The 19,813-nt window shown below is 44.7% G+C and overlaps 1 protein-coding gene across 1 annotated transcript in view; it reads left to right on the forward strand.

The window, feature by feature from the left end:
• Nucleotides 1-9,027: 9,027 nt before the first annotated feature.
• Nucleotides 9,028-19,813, forward strand: part of LOC116437377 (transitional endoplasmic reticulum ATPase) — a 34,919-nt gene continuing 24,133 nt past the window's right edge. The window contains exons 1-6 of the mRNA XM_032095043.1: nucleotides 9,028-9,133; nucleotides 11,571-11,743; nucleotides 15,192-15,334; nucleotides 16,858-16,988; nucleotides 18,709-18,840; nucleotides 19,268-19,370. Of these exons, the coding sequence (XP_031950934.1) occupies nucleotides 11,577-11,743; nucleotides 15,192-15,334; nucleotides 16,858-16,988; nucleotides 18,709-18,840; nucleotides 19,268-19,370 (676 nt within the window). The 5' untranslated portion in view covers nucleotides 9,028-9,133; nucleotides 11,571-11,576. The remainder of the gene's footprint in view (nucleotides 9,134-11,570; nucleotides 11,744-15,191; nucleotides 15,335-16,857; nucleotides 16,989-18,708; nucleotides 18,841-19,267; nucleotides 19,371-19,813) is intronic.

Genomic DNA, 19,813 nt, shown 5'->3' on the forward strand with positions numbered 1-19,813 from the left:
GAGAACAAAAAATCTTTTAAAACATCTGAAGAAAGTAGTAATAAAGAAAGAGATGACTGATATTGTACAATCTGTAACAAGCAAGTGTGAAACCTGCTGTAAAAACAACCCTGACACAAGCAAGAGAGTTGTGTTATGAGTAACAAAAACAAGAAATCTCCCAGGAAATTATTGGCAAATAAATTTTGCTAAGATGCCACGCAAAGAGAGATGCAAGTATATCCTATAACTAGTTGACACCTTCAGTAGATAGCCTGAAGCGTTCCCCTGTCACACAAACACAGCAAAATAAGTAGTGAAAGCTTTGCTCAATCATATAATACCAAGATTTAGAGTTCCTTTGGGAATGTCATCAGATAAGAGACCACATTTTGTTGCAACAGTAGTTAAAGAAGTTAGCAAGATTTTAAGACTTACCTGAGACCTGCACACACCATACAGGCCCCAGGCAAGTAGTAAAGTTAAACACATGAATGAAACCCTCAAAACCCATATTTGCAAAATTTGTCAAGAGACATCCATGAGATGGGTTCAAGCCCTGCCTATAGCCTGCTAAGAATCCGCATACAGCCAAGGCGAAGGGACAACATCAGTCCCTATGAAATATTATATAGCAAGCCATACCAAGTTCCACACATCCCAAAAGAAATTAATATGAAAAATAAAAATGATTTACAGAACTATTTAATAGCTCTGAGTTTCATTTTGCAGAAGCTCCAGAGATTCGTCATGTTTTCCAATAAGATTAAACACACCTGGTCATCTGTTCCGGCCTAGAAATTAGGTCTACATCAAGTAGTGAGACAGTGACCCCTTGCAAGCCAAGTGGAAGGGACCATTCCAAGTTTTGCTGACCACTTTTACTGCAGTCAAAGTTACTAGCAAGAAACCATGAATTCACTACTCCAGAGCGAAGAAAGCTTCTGCTCCCAAAATCACCAAGAAAACAGACTGATACAAATCAGAAAGATGCAGTTTAAACTGTTTTTTACGTTTTCTGTTTACCCAACTAGTAACCATAGTTCAAAGTTCACCCCATAATTTGCATAAAACTGTAGTCCAAAATGTATCCAAAGTTCTTATGTAAACCAAAGTGAGAAAATGGATAAAGATTTAGATGAAATTTAGAAAAAGCCTCAAATTCTACATAAAGTAGCTTCTAGAAATAACACCTTAAAATTTGATCATATTTTTGATACCCTCACCTCATAGTTACCAAACTGGGCCTGAGTAAAAAAAAACATTTACAATAGCTCTAATTGTAGTTATTATCTGCATAATAGAGTGTAGAGCAGCCAGTTGTATAAAACGGTTCTGTGAGTAATATAAAGACTAAACAAAGTAGAATTTTGTTAGTCTCTAAAAGGGTGGAAATGATGCCATGATGATTTTTTGCCTTTTCTTTTATACCCGTTATACCTTTTTTACAACTTCTGTATTCTTAGTGCTTTTTGCCTACATTCTTGGACTTGTTTGTTAAGCTAGAAGACTAAACATTTTAGAAGCTTTGTAGGTAGAGGATAGTGTGCCTCAGACCCCAAGGTCCTCTCCAGAACACATTCTGTAAACTAAGATAGAACCATCCAGGGGAAGGTTCCTTGGGGAGGGGGCTCATTCAAGCCTCTCATTGGGGAATTTTTGATAGATATGCTAATCAGTAAGACCTATAATGTTATACCCGATCTTTTGGGGGTGTGCATTGCGGTGTGCATTTCGGTTCATTCGACCTGGACGTAGTGCACCTAAGGATCCTTAAAATAAATACCAATGTAAAATCCCTCTTTTTCCTTTCTAACCATGTTTGACTCTTGATTTTAAGACCAGGAAAAGGCATCATTGGGACTACAAGCCTGGACCCTTTGAGCTAACCCAGTCAGTCTCCCCATCCCCAGCTGCTGAAGTCTCCCTGCACCAGGTTGGCATGAGGCCTTTAAGGCCTACAAGACTCAAAATTACTCCTGGATAAAGCTGGATTCCCAAAGGAGTGAAACAGACTAGATCTCCTTCTCTGATAGAGCTGAGGCTTTATTTTAATTTTACTGTGCCCTTTTTCCAGAGTGAACATTTGCAGTCATGGCCTTGATGCTGCCTAGAACTGCTGTGAGCCTGTGGGCTATGCCTTGGGTTTGCAGGAGATCAAGGGCAGAGATGTCCTCATTCCTTTGCTGCTGTATGCAGTGGGGCCAGCTCTGTGCTCCCTGCTCCAGGGAGCTGGTGTCAGAGCCAGACCATCTCATAATGCAAAGGGTTTGTCAAATTATCTGTCCTACCTGTGCTTTGTATACTGGTGCTTTACTTGATCACTGTAGTTTGGAGCCCAGAAAAGTGGTTTTGTCTGAAGCACGCAGCTCTAGGTCTGACTTCTATCACCTTGCACTAGCCAGGGAAGGTGACAGTGTTGAGACCTGTGCCTGTGTGTCCCCTCTATCTCCGGCGGGGGGGGGGGGGTAGGGGTCTGTCCTGACCACACTGCATGACTCTGGGCCCCTTTGTGTGACAGTGAGCAAGGGTGAAGGGGCACCTGCTCCCACCTGGTGTTTGGTGCAGCTAATTTTTATATGAGGAAGGTTCCACAGCCACAATAGCCAAGCTTTTGGCAAGCCTTCTCTCCCACAAGAGGGAAGAAATGGTTGGGAACTGCAAGGCAAAGGGTGAGTTGAGGGAGAGGAAATAGGACATGACAGAGAAGTGTGAGGTAGGAGCTGCTGTGGCCTCTGAATGCTGAAGGGGCCTTAAGTGGACTTTGCCCTGCAATTCCTTCAGAAAAAAATATCTCGGACAGTGAGGGATGAACAGAGGGGATTGAAAACCCAGATGTTGGAGGACAATGCTGTCCTAGTTCTGGCCAGGACAGGGTTAATTTTTGCAGTAGTCGGGAGGAAAGTTACTCTATACCACCTCACATCATTGCCGGGGGCCGGGGAAAGGGACTCTTGCTTCCAATAAGGGGTTCCTCCGGGTTGAGAAAACGTGGCAGACTCAATGGTCTGGCATTTGTTTATTGTTGGGGGCTCTCCATGTAAATTGTTTATTTTCTTATATCTTTTGTTATTAATATTGTTGCTGCTACTGTTCAGTTTTCTTATTTCATTGCTGTTTCCAGTAAATTGTTATCTCAACCCTTGATCTTCACCTTTTGTGCCTCCATTTCTCAACTCCATCCCCATGGTTTGGGAGAGTCTAGGTGGGGACACTTAATTGAGGCGTACCATTCCTAAACCACGACAAATGCCTTGCTGGGAGAGGTTTAATTCAGCAGAGACAGACTCCGCTGGGCTGGAAGAGTCCCACAGCTGCTCTTCTTCAGTCCCACCTTACTGCTTGGGCTTTAAAAAAAGGAGGGTAGAAGAGAGGAGGCAGGGATTAAGTACTAGTCAGCTCTTTGGAAGAGAGCACCAGGTAATTAAATTATTCATAAGCATCTAGGAGAAAACAAGGGAGTGCCTGCCAGCACTGGATGGTTGAGAACAAGCATCGTACATTTCTGATTCCTCCTGATATGAGCAGGGCTGGGGCTGTAGATGCAATGCCACTTGGCTGCAGCAATGTTTCTAGCCCTAAGGAAATGCCACCCAGATGGGGATGTGAGAGTCCAAAAAGACCGAGAAGTGCTTGTGGAGGGGTGGCTGGTGATGAAAGAGCTGTGGGATGGCTGTTTCAGGTGGTTCAAGGGGAACTAGAGCTTCAAACCCCTGGTGAAACAGGGTCTGTGCTGGAACGAGTGGCTAGGAACATGAGTCCTGCAGTGGGACCTGGTGGGGTAGTCCAGTCCTGCCTAAAAAATCAATCAGGGAAAAGAAAAACCTGCAAAAAAAACTTGAAGAAAGGAGTCCTGCAGGTACCTTTGGGTGGAGAGGAAGGGCTGGGTCCCTACACACATCCTTTCACTCAGGGGGAAATCAAGCCTCTGGGGCATGTCCCCCCAAAGCCTCGCCGAGGCCGCAGAGACCACCTTCTACGGGTCCAAACCTGCCTCACTGCCCGAGCCTACGCACGCAGTCCAGTCAGCTGAGCCCGGGCGCGCAAAGCGCAGTCGAGCTGCTTCCCGAGCACTCGCCTCCCACCCCTCCTGCTTGGCTGCAATCCTCCCCACACGTTTACCTTTCCTCGAGTGCTAGCCAATCGCTAGGCAAGAGTAGCTCGATAGCTATCGCGGTGGGACTTTCCGCCTGGATTTTCGCGTTGGTGGATTTTTGCCATTGGCTGCTCGACCCATATTGCCCTGTAGAACAGCTACGGCAAGGAAGGCGCTGCAATTGGCTGATGGGTGTCGCTATTGGCTCGTGATGATTGGGAGGGGAGGAGGGAGAGCGTGCGTTCTTTTTTTTCCTCGTCCCCTCGCTTCCACCTTTCCGATTGGCTGACATGGTGGCCGGACGAAATTTCCGATTGGTCAGCGCACGCTGTTGTTAGGCAGGTGAGGCAGCGTGAGGCGGAGTTTTCTCTTCCGATGAGTCGGTTCTGAGGTTCAGTCAGCGTGAAGCGCCTTGACGTACCATCGCTTCTGCGAGTCTGTCTGAGACCTACCATCACCCGTTTTGAGGAGCTGCTGCCGGCCGCCTCGCCTCTTTTCCTCTCAGCGCCATGGCCTCAGGATCCGAGTAAGTGTAGGCCGTCCGCCGGCAGGCCGCGGCCTAGGCCCTGCTGCGGTGGCCATGGGCCCGGCTCGGCCTAGCTCTCCTTACCTCGCCTTCGCGCGGCGCTACCCAGGCTGGGCCCGACGGCGGGCCCAATCTTCCTCTCGATCCCGCTGTGTCATTCAGGTTCTGAGGAAGTGGGGGTGGGGCCGGGAGGGGGATGGGCATAGGCCGCTCTTCGTGTTTGCCCAGCCAGGAGCTTGTCCGCAGCGGGGCCCTGGGTGCTGCCGCCCCTCGTCTGCCGGGCCTCCTCGGAAAGTGTTGAGTAACGGGGGCTGAGGCCTGGCCGGGGCCGTCTCGCCTGGGCTAGGCCTCAGCCAGAGAAGGCTTTGTTTTCCAGAGCCCGGAGCGCTGGGGCGAGCGGCTGGCCGGGACATGAGAGGGAAGAGGCGTGTCCTGGTCTCCTCCCCGCAGGTCCGCAGCGGCCCTCAGATCGGGGCTGGAAGAGACTTGGCATTAGAAGAGGAAGATCTGTTATACTGGACTGGCCCCTGTGGCAGCTGAGGCAATCAGCTATATTTTTGTCTCCAGTGTCTTGCCTCACTGTATTCAGTTCCAGTCTGAGGGTCATATTTTGTGCTCCTCAAAAGTCAGTTGAGTAAATACTGGCCTCTCTGCTCCCAGCCCACGTGTGCAAGTCACTTCACAGTCCCTTGAGAGGAGTAAAAATAAAACCTAAAGCTAATTTCCAAATCTAAGAATACTTCAAGTGACTTGTTGGCTTAGCTAGAGGCTCTTTCAGTCCCTTTAGTGTCTGTGGTTTATCTTCTCCTTTTCTTTTGCAACTTCTGTAATTTAGACCCACTTGGTCTTATTAAGTCAGTTCCAGCAAGGCATGCCAAGAATTTAACGTCAGTGGTAGAGCTTGTGATGGAAGTGATGGTCTCAAAGGTGTATTTTGAGTCTGAGGTGAGCAGTTTTTAAAAAGAAATTTATGTTTTTGCAAAGTTGTTCTCACCACAGAGGAATCAAAAAAAAAAAGTTCCTGTACAACTGAAAACAGTTACTTCTTAGTTACAATTTTTGGGTCAATGCTGTTGGCAGCCATCTTGCTGAATTGAGCTTTAGCACAGAGTATAGCATTGCAAGACCTAATAGAGTGTTTCTGAAGAGATTATTGGATTTGTGTACATACATGTCTGAAACTGTATTTGAGAATTTGGCATCTTGAGCATGGGTATGAACTCTCTGATTGTCATATGGTGTTCCAGTAAGTGGCTGCAATCATCAGATATTCCACTCATTTGCTTCAAGGGATTTTTTTTTTTTAAATACTTACCCAAAGAAAGTAGTTCAGACTGTAATATGGATGTTCAGGGTGGTAAAAAATCACTGACAGATTTTATCTAGGAAGTGAGTTATGAGGGTATTGATAAAAAGGTAGACCAGCATACAGGAGGCATGACTGTTTTCACTTTTGTTACTAAAGCTGGAATAATTTTGAGTCGGTGACTTTTCATTGTATATTTAACATAGATATGCAGGAACAAGTTAGTTCCCTACTTTATGTGGAGCTTTGACGGTTGGTAGTTGTTTTCAGAAGAATCAGTAATTACTTTCTGATCTCACTCTTCATACTGACTACCACAATGCATAGCCTCTGGGTATTATCACATGCTGAACAAGGAGAGCTCTGACACAGAAAAGTGATGAAGTGATGTAATTGTAGAATTACAGAATGGTTCGGGTTAGAAGGGACCTTAACGATCATGTAGTTCCAACCCCTCTGCCATGGGCAGGGACACCTAGACCAGGTTGCTCAATGACCCATCCAGCCTGATCTTGAACACTTCCAGGGCCAAAGGTTGGAACTATATGATCTTTGAGATCCCTTCCAACCCAAACCATTCTATGATTTTATGAACCCCCAGGAGAGATGCAATGATAGCAAATGGTGATAATAATATTCTAAATTGCTATTGGAAGATGGGTAGTGCTTGTCTGTCAAAGTCCTTACTCTTGTCTGCAAGAGAAATAACATCACTTTCCTGTGTAGCTGTCATAATTTCTTAACACCTTTGTCAGCAGAACTGTTAGGTCAGATAACTGAAGCTGACCCCATGCGTTTAGATGCTTACATGCTGTGTTTCTTGGAGAGCTTTATTCCATTCTTAATGCCTCCGAGCTTTTCAATTGCTTTAAGTGCAGCAATGTACTGACAACATTGATCCAGTTTTTGCTTCTTACTTAGGAAACTGCAGATTCAGTTCTTCAGTACTAAAACTTTTTTTCTCACGTTTAGCAGAACTAAGTGGACATCTTGCTGTGCTCTTCGGCACTGCTGTTGGAAGGTATCTGAACTTTTTTTCCAGATATATATAATACAACTTTTGATTTATTGGAAATTTTGGTCCAAAAGCTTCCACTTGCTGACCAGTTCCTCTTCCATTAATTTTTATCTTGTATCCCAGACCATTTTTAGGCTGTACAGCAATTTCTGCATCCTGAGGGACAGCTGCTCAGTTTCAGTGATGATTTATATAGCCAAAGTCTGGCAGTGGTTTCTTATTGAAAGGCCTTTGGATCCACATTTCATGTGCAGAAGGATATGGTTTGCATTTACACTTTGAATAGGTTAAATTGTTTTTCTGGTGTCCCTTAGCTCAAGTTTTAAAATATACATGCTAAATTAATTTCCAGTGTCCAGGAATGTTGAGGCAATGTCCTTACAAGTAGGTGGTTGTTTTTATCCAGTGTTTTAACCACAAGATCCTGTTTGGCCTGATGATGTATTGGTTTCAGTTTTCTTTTGCACTCTCAGTTTTCCTGGAAATCCCGAACCTTTTAGAACTTTACCAGGACCATGTTTTAGGTTGAAGATGGAATGAATTCATGAGTTCCTCCTTGGATGTATCCAATAGCCTTTCTTGTGTCTTCTTTGGGTTTAGAAAATGAATCTGTAACATTTCACATGGTCATTGAAAGGGATGGATGTTGATTTCTCACCTCTTGCATTCTTTAATGAAGAGAGGGAAAAGGTGACTTTTAAAAATGCAGTGATCATGTCAAGTGATGCACTGCTGATACAGTCTGTTTATGCTGTGTAGCTGCTTGCTCTGTCACTTCCATTCAAGGTTTGATTTCTTCTGGTTATTTTGTCCCTAAAACAGCAAAATGGAGCCAAAGTGTACATCCAACACCATTGTCCACAAAGCTTCCTACTCTTTGCTGGTGCTTGCTGCTTGCTTGGGACAGAGGAAGACTTTATTTTTTTTCTTTTTGGTGAGAATCAAACCAAACTGTGCTAAGTTTCTGTTTCGACCTTAGTCACTGGCACATCTGGACTGCTTTGAGAGAGTAGTCAGATGCCCACCAAGGCAAGTTACAGTAATCTGCTGCTATTGTGGCTGGCTAATGTACAACTTCTAAGAGCTCCCTAGGAATCAGTTGGTTCAAGTTCATATTTCTTTTGTAAAGTGAATAATTTGCTATATTAGATTTTGAAGTAAATCAATTAATCTGCCTTTCTTCCATTTCCTTGTTGTTTGGTGTGCTCCATTTTGTCAAGGTAAACGAATTATCTGTCACATATCTTATGGCATAGTAGGCTAGAGCTGCAGTGAGTCCTGTGAAGGTATTATGGAAAGGTGCTTATATCTTAAAAAAAAAAAGTAAACCCCATTTTTCATGAGCACTTGAATATTTCTACTGGCTTGCTAGGTTTAACTAATAGGCTTGGACAGGCTAAACTCTTACAACTCTTCCTGTCGGGGAGCTACAGCACTGTCCTTTAATTCCCCTATTTATCTGGGATTTGACACTAAATAGACTTGAACTTTTGTTTCTGTGGCAGCAGTTATATGTGATTTCAGATGAGTCTGACTAATTCTTTTAGGCAAAGCATCTTAGAGTCAGCAGCATCTCACTAACCACTTCTTTTTATAGATAGATTCATAGCTTGTATCCATTTGAGTAGTAAATTGACTGATGCCAGACCCCCTTTCCAAACCCAGATTGGGTCCCCTTCCAGGTCCCTCCCCCCAGTTTATATACTGGGCATGATGTTCTATGGTGTGGAATATCCCTTTGGCCAGTTCAGATCAACTGTCCCAGCTATGCTCCCTCCTGGCTTGTGCAGCTCCTCACTGGCAGAGCATGAGACACTGAAAAGCCCTTGACTCAGGGTAAGGACTGCTCAGCAACAACCAAAAGATCAGTATGTTATCAGCATTATTCTCATACTAAATCCAAAACACAGCACTGTACCAGCTACTGAGAAGAAAATGAACTCTTATCCCAGATGAAACCAGGACACTTGTAAACAAGTATAGTTTCTAAAAGACAAGACAACAAAGAAACCTGTAGAAAATGGAGAACAAAACAGGGGTGGGTGTGAAAGGGGGAGCAATATCACTTGGACTTGTTAACTTCTGTTTTCTCTCAGCTCTAAAGCCGATGACTTATCAACTGCTATTCTGAAGCAGAAGAACAGGCCTAATCGGTTAATTGTTGACGAAGCCATCAATGAAGACAACAGTGTTGTGTCACTGTCCCAGGTGCGTCACCTATAAAAGCAAAGCATTTCATCTGGCAATTTGCAAGCTGTTGCTGTCTTTTAACTTGAAATGTAATTTTGCAACATGAATATAAGTATTTGTCAGAAGCTGCAGCAGTTACAAGTGAGGGAGTTGGGTTAAATAAATAATCATATATAATAATTATTAATAAATGATAAAATACATTCTGATTGTAACTTTTAGGATTCACTTGAGCTCATGCCCTTAGTCTGGCTTTAGGATTAGATCTTGACTAGTGTAGTGAAAACCCCATCTTTGTAGATCTAGTATATCGCTTCTAAGATGTAATTCTCCGAAGTCAAGTAACTCTCCTTCAAATGCTTGAATTCGTAGAATCATTAAGGTTGGAAAAGACCTCCAAGATTGAGTCCAACCTTTGACGAAACACCACCATGTCAACCAAACCATAGTACTAAGTGCCACATCCAGTTGTTGCTTAAACACTTACGGGATGGTGACTCCACCACTTCCCTGGGCAGTCTGTTCCAATGTTTAACAACCCTTTCCATGAAGAAATTCTTCCTGATGTCCAACCTGAACCTCCCCTGGTGCAGTTTGAGGCCATTTCCTCTTACCCTGTCACTGGTTGCCTGGGAGAAGAGGCCGACCCCCAGCTGTCTGCGACCTCCTTTCAGGGAGTTGTAGAGAGTGATAAGGTCTCCCCTGAGCCTCCTTTTCTCCAGGCTAAACAACTCCAGCTCCCTCAGCCACTCCTCATATCACTGACTCTCTAGACCCTTCACCAACCTTGTTGCCCTTCTCTGGACATGCTCCAGCATCTCAATGTCCTTCTTGTGAGGGGCCCAAAACTGGACACAGTACTAGAGGTATGGCCTCACCAGTGCCAAGTACAGGGGGACGAACACTTCCCTAGTCCTTCTGGCCACACTATTTCTGATACAAGCCAGGATGCCATTGGCCTTCTTGGCCACCTGGTCACATGCTGGCTTGTGTTCAGCTGCTGTTGACCAGCACCCCCAGGTCCTTTTCTGCTGGTCCACTTTCCAGCCACTCTTCCCCAAGCCTGTAGCGCTGCATGGGGTTGTTGTGACCCAAGTGCAGGACCTGGCACTTCATCTTATTGAACCTCTTACTGTTGGCCTCGGCCCATCAATCCAGCCTGTCCAGATTCCTCTGCAGAGCCTTCCTATCTTCCAGCAGATCAACACTCCCACCCAAGTTAGTGTCGTCTGAGAACTTACTGACAGTGCAGTTGATCTCCCCATCCAGATTATCAATAAAGATATTAAACAGGACTGGGCCCAACACTGATCCCTGGGGGAAACCACTGGTGACTGGCTGCCAACTGGATGCAGCACCATTCACCACCTCTCTCTGGGCCAGGCCATCCAGCCACTTCTTAACCCAGCAAAGAGTGCACCTGTCCAAACTGTGGGCTGACAGCTTTTCCAGGAGTATGCTGTGGGAGACAGTGTTAAAGGCTTTACTGAAATCCAGGTAGACAACATCCACAGCCTTTCCCTCATCCACTAGGCAGGTCACCTGGTCAGAAAAGATCAGGTTGGTCAGGAAGGACCTGCCCCTCCTAAATCCATGCTGGCTGGGCCTGATCCCCTCATTGCCCTGTGTCTGCTGTGTGATCACACTCAAGATGATCTGTTCCATAATCTTGCTGGGCACCGAGGTCAGGCTGACAGGCCTGTAGTTCCCCAGATCTTCCTTCCAACCCTTCTTGCAGATGGGTATCCCATTGGCCTGTGGAAGGTATCTTTTCAGCTTTATACCAGCTAGGCTAGTACTTTAATGCCTTAGAAAGCCTTGAGCAGCCCAGAGAGGTAGCACGGGCGATCTAGCACTTTAGTAGCTCTAAAATCGGTACCTGTATCAGCTGCAGAGCAAATACCATCAGCAGAAGCAAAGAGGGAGAAATATAGCTCCCTGCTCGCTCAATTTCCTGCAGTTAGAAGCTTTCAAATGAGACAGACAACCAGAGATGTTCACAGGAAGATAGCTGAGCCAAGAGAGGGTGGGGCCTCCTTAACGATCTCTTTTATTTGGAGAAGGGGAAAGGGGAGGACTGGGGGCGGACCCGGGGTGACCGGCCAATCAGACACTGCTAAAGAGTCTGAGTTACATTTGGTTTTGCCCGCGCTTAGAACAAAGGAGCTCAGAGCACATGGCAAGAGCAAGTGTCTTTGGGAGGGGGAGGGGAAGCTCTGAACAGGCAGCAACATTGGCCAACCTCCAATCCTTTGGGACCTCCCCAGTTAGCCACGACTGCTGATAAATGATAGAGAGCAGCTTGCTGAGCTCTTCCACCAGGTCCATCAGTACCTTCAGGTGAATCTCATCTGGTTCCATAGACTTGTGAGGGTGTAAGGGGCTCAGCAGGTCTCTAACTGCTTCCTTCAATTGTTTTGCCAAAAGTTTGTTCTAATGCCATTATTGGTTACAGGCAAAAATGGATGAACTGCAGCTGTTCAGAGGAGACACTGTCCTGCTAAAAGGAAAGAAGAGAAGAGAAGCAGTCTGCATTGTTCTGTCAGATGATACCTGCTCAGATGAGAAGATTCGCATGAATAGGGTTGTTCGAAACAACTTGAGAGTGCGCTTGGGTGATGTCATCAGGTGAGGACTAGTTTGTTAAATGTTGTGTATCCCTGGGTTGCCTAAATAATTTGTGCCCTGGCTTTGAATTGTTTTGGTCTGTAGCAGAGACAGGGTCCTGCAGGAAGTATTCTTGCATCTTCCAGAGGAGGTCACAGAAATGTTTTCAAGTGTGTCTTACATCAGGGATCTCCGTTAATTTTTGCTTGTGTTTCTGGCTGTATGCATATTCAGATTAATACTAAAAAATTATGCTCAAGATTCTTGAAGACTCTTTGGGACCTTCACAAGCCCTGGTCCTGTCATTAAATTAAGTAGTTGAATTACCCCACTGTTGTTATCTTATTCTTCCCAAATTTACATTATCAAATTAATTCACAAGTTTTTTCCATCTAAATTTTTAATGTTTGCAAGATAACTGTGAAAACTAGTAAGCAACATTGTAATTGATCTTATAGTATGGTTAGCTCAAGCACTGAGCTCCCCTATAACAAACAGAAGTTAAAACTTGAAGCAGTCAAATATCAAGATTAAAAATCCCTGAAGGTTGTTTATATTCCAATTTTTGTTATAAAATAATTTTAAAATTAGGAATGCTTGAAGTGTTGCAGGAATTTTGTACAACACTTGCAGAAGGTAGCGGGAAAGCACTGAAGGATATGTTTTGGCTCACAGGAGGCAGGTTCCATTATATGATGGGAGTGGAAAGAAAAAATATGTCAGCATTTCTTAAACATAAAAATGCTAATTTGCAGGTTTAAATATGTGAGAGCTGACAGTTCTTTCTCCTGAGCATTTTTCTAATCTGGAATATTGTGCATGTTCTGGGAAAATTGGAGCCTGGTTTCTGACACTAGACTTCCTGGGGTGATATCTGAAATAATCTTTAAATACAAAATGTGTTTCATATGAACTGTAGAGGAGAGGAACAAGTCTGTTTCACCCATCTCTCTACCACTAGAAAATGCAAGTTTTAAACATGACTATAGTTGGAACAGAACAGTGCTTTGAGCTAGTCTGTGGATTTAAAATAAAGGTGAATCCTTACTTTAATCCTATATGAGGTTACTGTTGGAGTAATTTCTAGTGTGACAGTTCAACTGGTGCTATCCCCTTCTCTGCTTGGACTGTGTCTGTAGTGGTTTTCAGCCTTTCAGATGTGTTAGTGATTGTCTTGGCTTCATTGCAAGGGTCAGAGAATTTTCACACCTCTTGCCCTCAAAGTTTTTCTTGCTGATCTTTAAGTACTTATTGTGTTAATTTCTTTGGCTTGGTTTCTGCCAAAATTCAGATTCATGCACTAATTGCTTCCTGCTTGTAGTCTGTCAGCTGTTTTCCTTCTGTGGGTCAGTCTGTCTTTTCATTTACCCTTCTGCTATATCCTCACTGTAAAGCACGTAGTTAAAGAATCTCTTAATAGTCTCTAACTATGGCAGCTGGTTAGGGGTCAGTAGCTCTGACTGAGGAAGCTGCAACCGGTCAGGAGAGATGGTCCCAAAAGGAATTGCCTTCCCGAGGCCCCGTGTCTTCCCTCAGCTGCTAGCTAGGAGGGCCCCTGCAGAAGCTGTCAGCTCTTTAGTGATTATCAGCTCGTGATTTCAGCTCAGCTCTGCAGGGCAGCCTCCAGGCCAGACCAGGGAGAGAGGCAAGAGGCTCGTGTAGCTGGTTCTGCATGAAGTAACTTTATTGGTCCGTACTCCGGCGAAGGGAAGGCCAGGGACGAGCAACTCTCTCCCTCGCAGGGGTAGGGGGCCAGCTTTATAGGGATACAGGAGGTGGGTGTCAGAGGGTAAGGGCCAATGGGTTACAAAGGATCTGCATAGGGTCTCCCAGAGGATTCTGGGTTTGTCTTCTTCTCGCTGTAACTGAAGAGTAGCTCCCTTTCCAGGGGAGTTCTGCTGGGAGATTGCTCAATCTCCTTATCTCAGCAGACGTCCCTCCAGGGCAGTGGCTGGGCATACCCTACATCTAACAAACTAGCATATGAAACTTGTGTGCTCAGCTGCAGTTGCATGTAGGCTTTTTTTAGCTGGCAAAGCCAGTTTGAGCTTTCTGCCTCTGCCACAGCTTGATGCTCTGATGTGTTGCTACAGTAGGCTGTTGGCCTACATTGTCAAATAATAGCTGAAATTTTTATTTAAAAAGGGGGAAGGGGCCTTCAGACTTTAACCTAAGTGTTAATTTCCACAAAAAGGGATTGACAGGCACCTGGCTATCCCTGGTTGGTACTGAGAACCTTTGTTCAGAATCAGGTTTATCAGCAACAGGAACTCTATTCTAAGTTATGAGGAAGAGAAGAAGGAACAAAGATTTTCCCTCAGCTCCCTTTCCCTTACAGTTAGTTCAACAGTAGCTCATAGAATCACAGAATGGTTTGGGTTGGAAGGAACCTCAAAGATCATCTAGTTCCAACCCTTCTGCCATAGGCACTAGACCAGGCTGCTCAGAGCCCTATCCAGTTTGGCCTTGAACACTTCCAGGGATGAGGCATCCACAACTTCTCTTGGCAACCTGTGCCAGGGCCTCACCACCTTCACAGTAAAGAATTTCTTCCTATTATCCAATCTAAATAATCTCTCTTTCAGTTTGAAGACATTCCTCTTTGTCCTGTCACTGTATGCCTTTGTAAAAAATCCCTCCAGCCTTCCTGTAGGTTCCCTTCAGGTACCAGAAGGTGCTATAAGGTCTTGCTGGAGCCTTCTCTACTCCAGGCTGAACAGCCCAAACTTTCTCAGCCTCTCTTCATAGGAGAGGGGCTCTAGCCCTCTGATCATCTTTGTGGCCTCCTCTGGGCTTGCTCCAACAGGTCCATGACCTCCTTATGTTGGGAGGGCCAGAGCTGGACACCATATTCCAGGTGGGGTCTCATAAGAGCAGAGAGGGAGAATCCCCTCCTTTGACCTGCTGACCATGCTGCTTTGGATGCAGTCCAGGACACAGTTGGTTTCTGGGATGCAAGTACACATTACCAAGTCATTCATGTCAAGCTTCTCATCCACCAATACCCCTAAGCCCTTCTCAGCAGGGCCGCTCTCAATCCATTCTCCACCCAGCCTGTACTTTTGCTTTGGATTGCCCTGACCCAGGTGCAGGAGCATGTGTTAAAAGTTAGCTCATGACTCTTAGAGGTCTTGAGGCTACATTAGTAGCTTGGGAATGTATCTTGGGGACAGCAAAGGGGAGCTACAGAAGAGCAGTGGGGAGATAGTGTGAAACCCCCCCCCCCCCCCCCCAGCAGTTTTGGATAGGGCTGAGAGGAGTGAAGGAAAGCATGTGTTGTGAAGACTAGCTCTTTGATGGATATGATTTTTGCCTTGACAGCGTTCTTATGCACGTGGGCAGTCTCACCAGGGCTTTGGAGGGTCCTTTCTGGCATTTATACTGGCCTGAGAAGGGACATCACTGCCTTTCCCAAACTTGGGTTTAAGTCCAGCATGATATGGTTAACTTGAGTTTTCTTCTGTTGCAGCATCCAGCCTTGCCCAGATGTGAAATATGGCAAACGTATCCACGTGTTACCAATTGATGACACAGTAGAAGGGATCACAGGGAATCTGTTTGAGGTCTATCTCAAGCCATATTTCCTGGAAGCTTACAGACCCATCAGGAAAGGTAATAGCACCTGTTATTGAAGTCCTGATGGCAGTGAGTGCGAGCTAGTCCTGATACTGAATAAAAAGAATTTCTGGAAGCTTGCACAGATCTCAATGGAGCATTAGACTGACAACTGTAGAGTAAGATTTTGCTGTTGTGGATTTAATTTTTTCCTAAACCTCAGAAGAAAGAGTGACATCTGTTGCTGGCTGGTAGAGCAGCTTGCTAGTTCTCTGTCATGGTTTAATCCCAGCCAGCAACTAAGTACCATGCAGCTGCTCGCTCATACCTCCTCCCTCCTCCTCAGTGGGGAGGAGGATTGGAAAAAAAGTAAAACTCATGGGTTGAGACAAGAACAGTTTAATAATATTAATTATAATAATACTAATAATAATTGGAGGGAGGGAGGGAGGAATAAAACCCAAGAGATACAAGTGATGCACAATAGAATTGCTTACCACTTGCTGACTGATGCCCAGCCCATCCTCAAGATGCAGATATGTGGCTCCTGGCCAATTCCCCCCAGTTTATATACTGGGCATGACATTCTATGGTGTGGAATATCCCTTTGGACAGTTCAGATCAACTGTCCCAGCTATGCTCCCTCCTGGTTTCTTTTGTACAGCTCCTCACTGACAGAGCATGAGACACTGAAAAGCCCTTGACTCAGGGTAAGGACTGCTCAGCAACAACCAAAAGATCAGTGTGTTATCAGCATTATTCTCATACTGAATCCAAAACACAGCACTGTACCGGCTACTGAGAAGAAAATGAACTCTTATCCCAGCCAAAACCAGGACATTCTCTTGTGGTTTTTTGCTATGTGGGAAGGGAGGACATCAGAAAAGGCTTAGGTAGAACTCAGTTTAATGAGATTTTTCTCCTGAGTTGCTACCACTTGATGGGATTGGGGAGTTGGCCACATACTAATCAATGGGTTAGATATACTAGCTGGCACCCTGACTAAATGCACTTTTTCCAAAGTAATTTAATTAATAACTGGGAAAGTGCATAAAAAACAAATATACATTTAGAGTTGTGCTAGTAGCACTTCTGCTGGAATTAATAGGTCCTAATACAATATATACACAAGTTGAATTTATCCAGCTTCTGTAGTCCAGTTTACCCAGGTGCAGTATATATATGGTACTGCACTATGGTATATGGTATATTATTCTGTTTCTGGAGACAACCAGTCTAGTTATTATAACTTCAAAATAAATCTAAATTTAAGTCAAGGCTTTTTGCCATTTTTAGAAATGTTACATTGAAACTGGATAGAAAAGAAACATGATTCCTTGCCTTTGTGTTTTGTATTTAGGCAGAGTATTATTTTTCTATTGTTTGCTGTTTGTTTCTGGATGAAATTTGATGGTGCTCGAGTGGTCACAGTACATGCAGCTCTTGAATTTAAAATGCAGAGCAGTGTTAAAAATGCCAGCAGTGTATACCTGTGTAACCCGCTTCCTTGTCCTCTGGGGTTGATGGTAGTACAAGGGTTGACATTTTGCAGCAGGCTACTGAAATGTGGGGTTTTATAGGTGACATCTTCTTGGTGCGTGGAGGGATGCGTGCAGTGGAGTTCAAAGTGGTGGAGACAGATCCAAGCCCGTACTGCATAGTGGCTCCGGACACAGTGATCCATTGTGAGGGAGAGCCCATCAAACGAGAGGTGAGCAGAATCCTGCTGTACAGTTCTACTGAATCCCCTCTGTCTGAAATCTGTTTTAGTGACACTCCTTAAGAGCAGCAGTGTTTGCAGTTCCTGTTTTGGCATTTCGTGTATTGAATGCAATGATTAAAACCTCTGGTTTCAGGATATGAGCTGCTGCTGAAGATAGAGAAATGTGCTTCCAGTATCCTTCCTCATATGCTGAGATAGCACCAGTGTGTAGGTTTGCTGATGAGATGCCATACTTTGGCAGCAGCTCTTTTGCATCTGCGTCCATATATATCTCATACTGGACTTAGATTCATCTTTTAATTCCAAAGTTCCCCTGATGCATAGCAGGGAGGGCTTACAATGTTGCTAAATTTCATGCCGTGTGAAAAGAAAGCAATTGGTACTTTTTCAGTGAGAAATTTGAAATCTAAATGATGGATTTTTTTTTTTTTTTCTTTTCTCCTCCCTGTCCCTTAAGGTGTCTAGCCTTGAGTGTCCCAAGCTTGAGGCAGCCTGAGTGGATTGTCTGTCAGGGCTTGGCCACCTTACTGTTACAGAGTAGGAAATCTCAGAAATGGGCTAAGGTCATTGTATGCTTCATAAAGAAAGTGCCTTTTTACTGCCTGCAGATCAGGGTGAGTCTTAGTTTGTAGTTAGCTCTGCCTTTTGAAAAATTCACCTCTATTTGACACTTGTGAGGCTGTGTCTGGGCACTAGATGAGTCCAGTTTGGGTTCTTCAGGACACAATAGAGACAGATAGGAGCAAGTTCAGCCAAGGCCATCAAAAATGATGAGGGAGCTGGAGGTCAGAATGAATGAGGAACAGTTGGGAGTGGGTTGATGCAGCACGAAGAAGGGAAGGCAAAGGTTCAGGCTTACCGGCAACTGCCTGATGGGAAGGTGTGCATAATCAGGCTCTCCCAAGAGCTGCACCCAGAGACAGGACTAGAGGCAACACAAGCTGGATCAAGGAAAATTCCCAATGGAAGAAGGTTTTTCCAAACCCTGGAACAAAGCCTGGAGAGGGCAGGAATCTCCAGACCTGGAGACCTTCAGCACTTGATAGGGCTAGACCCTGAGCAACCTGCTTGAAGTGTAGTAGTTCCAGTTTGTGGGACTTGGACTGAGCCCCTCTGAGATTCCAGGCTGTGTTATTTTATTTTAGCATGGCCTAATGTTACAGATAACTAAGGCCAGTAGAAATTTGGACAGCCAAATGAATGGATGCTGTAGAGCTATACTGAAAGAGTTGGTTACAGGTGGTCTTATCTGCACATCTGGATCTTAACATTTTCTGTTAATTTTAGTCAATCCCAAGAGAAAACACTATGTTGGAGAACTGTATGGTAGCTAGGGTATGTCAGGTAGTTAGAAATGCCACTTAGAGTTTAAGGAATAAATATATTTTATACTGGGCTTCATTGTCTTATCATCTTTGCTAGCTAAATCAGAGGGTCACACAACTTGTTTTACACTAGAGTCTGTAGGGGCCCTGGCAGCAGCAGAGGCTGTCATTCAAGAGGGTAGGCTTCAATGAGGCATTTCCCTCTGCATGTCTGGGAAGAGAGAGCTAAGAAACAATTGTAGAAGACACCAGGAAGACTTGAAAATGAGAATCTTAAGACATCAAAGAAATGGCAATGAGCAAAAACCTGGGTTCTGTAGACCAGGATGGATTGTTGAGCTATTGTTTTAACTCAGATGTTTAATCTATTTCCTCCTGGGTAGGATGAAGAGGAGTCACTGAATGAAGTGGGCTATGATGACATTGGTGGCTGCCGGAAGCAGCTGGCTCAAATCAAAGAGATGGTGGAACTTCCCCTCCGACACCCTGCTCTCTTCAAGGCCATAGGGGTGAAGGTACGTCCCCATGTACACCAGGTGGATGAGTGGGCTTGCCCTTGAGGATGACTTGATGTCAGAGGTTCATGAGGTATTGGGAGGGGAATAAGTAATTTGGGGATTTTTGGGGGGGTTTTTGGTTTGCTTATATTTGGGGTTTTTTTAAATGCTGGTGTTAGGAAAGTATTTCCTTACATGTTTTGGACACATTAAAGTACTGACAACTTGCAAAGCAGAGTGATGCTTTGAATCAGCACTGCTAGTTACTGGCAAGCTTTTTGTTGTGTGTTGTGTGAAGTAGTAAGGGTATTGATAGCAGTGCTGACATGGCAGCTGTTGCATGAGTTTGCATCACAATTTCAGACTGGCGTTATCAAATGCTTACAGATTTGCTGTGAATCTACTTAGGCATTCAGATACTCACCACCCTTGCCTTTGTCCTCAGCCTCCCCGTGGGATCCTGCTGTATGGTCCTCCTGGCACTGGTAAAACACTGATTGCCCGAGCGGTGGCCAATGAAACAGGGGCTTTCTTCTTCCTGATCAATGGTAAGTTTTGTGGCTGCTTTGGCCCCAGATCTGATGTGTGCTCATTTGTCCATCTTATGGTAAGGAATGGTGTTAATAGGGCTTGTAGAGCCACTTGTCTCCCTGACATCCTTCCTTACCTCTTTGAAGTGTGCATCTGGGGACACTTGGAGGCCATTTGTGTGGAAGTGTCTGTAGTGGCACTTCCCTTAAGCTTGACTGTTTTGTAGCAGGCTCGTTGGAAAGACAGCTTTGTAATACAGGGACCTGGAGTCTGTCTGGCTGAGTGTTCATTTATGTTGGTGAGGGCAGAGCTGGGAGTGGTGAGATTATTCTATGAATATGGGTGCAGGACACTTGTTTCTGTTGCTGCCAGCATGTTCCATTCAGAAAAGAAGCTGATCTGCTGTGGATTTGTTTTTCCCTCAAGTAAAGCACAAGACCTGTTCTGTTTAATATAACAT

The sequence above is a fragment of the Corvus moneduloides genome, chromosome W (genome assembly GCF_009650955.1).
Source record: "Corvus moneduloides isolate bCorMon1 chromosome W, bCorMon1.pri, whole genome shotgun sequence".
Classification (NCBI taxonomy): domain Eukaryota; kingdom Metazoa; phylum Chordata; class Aves; order Passeriformes; family Corvidae; genus Corvus; species Corvus moneduloides.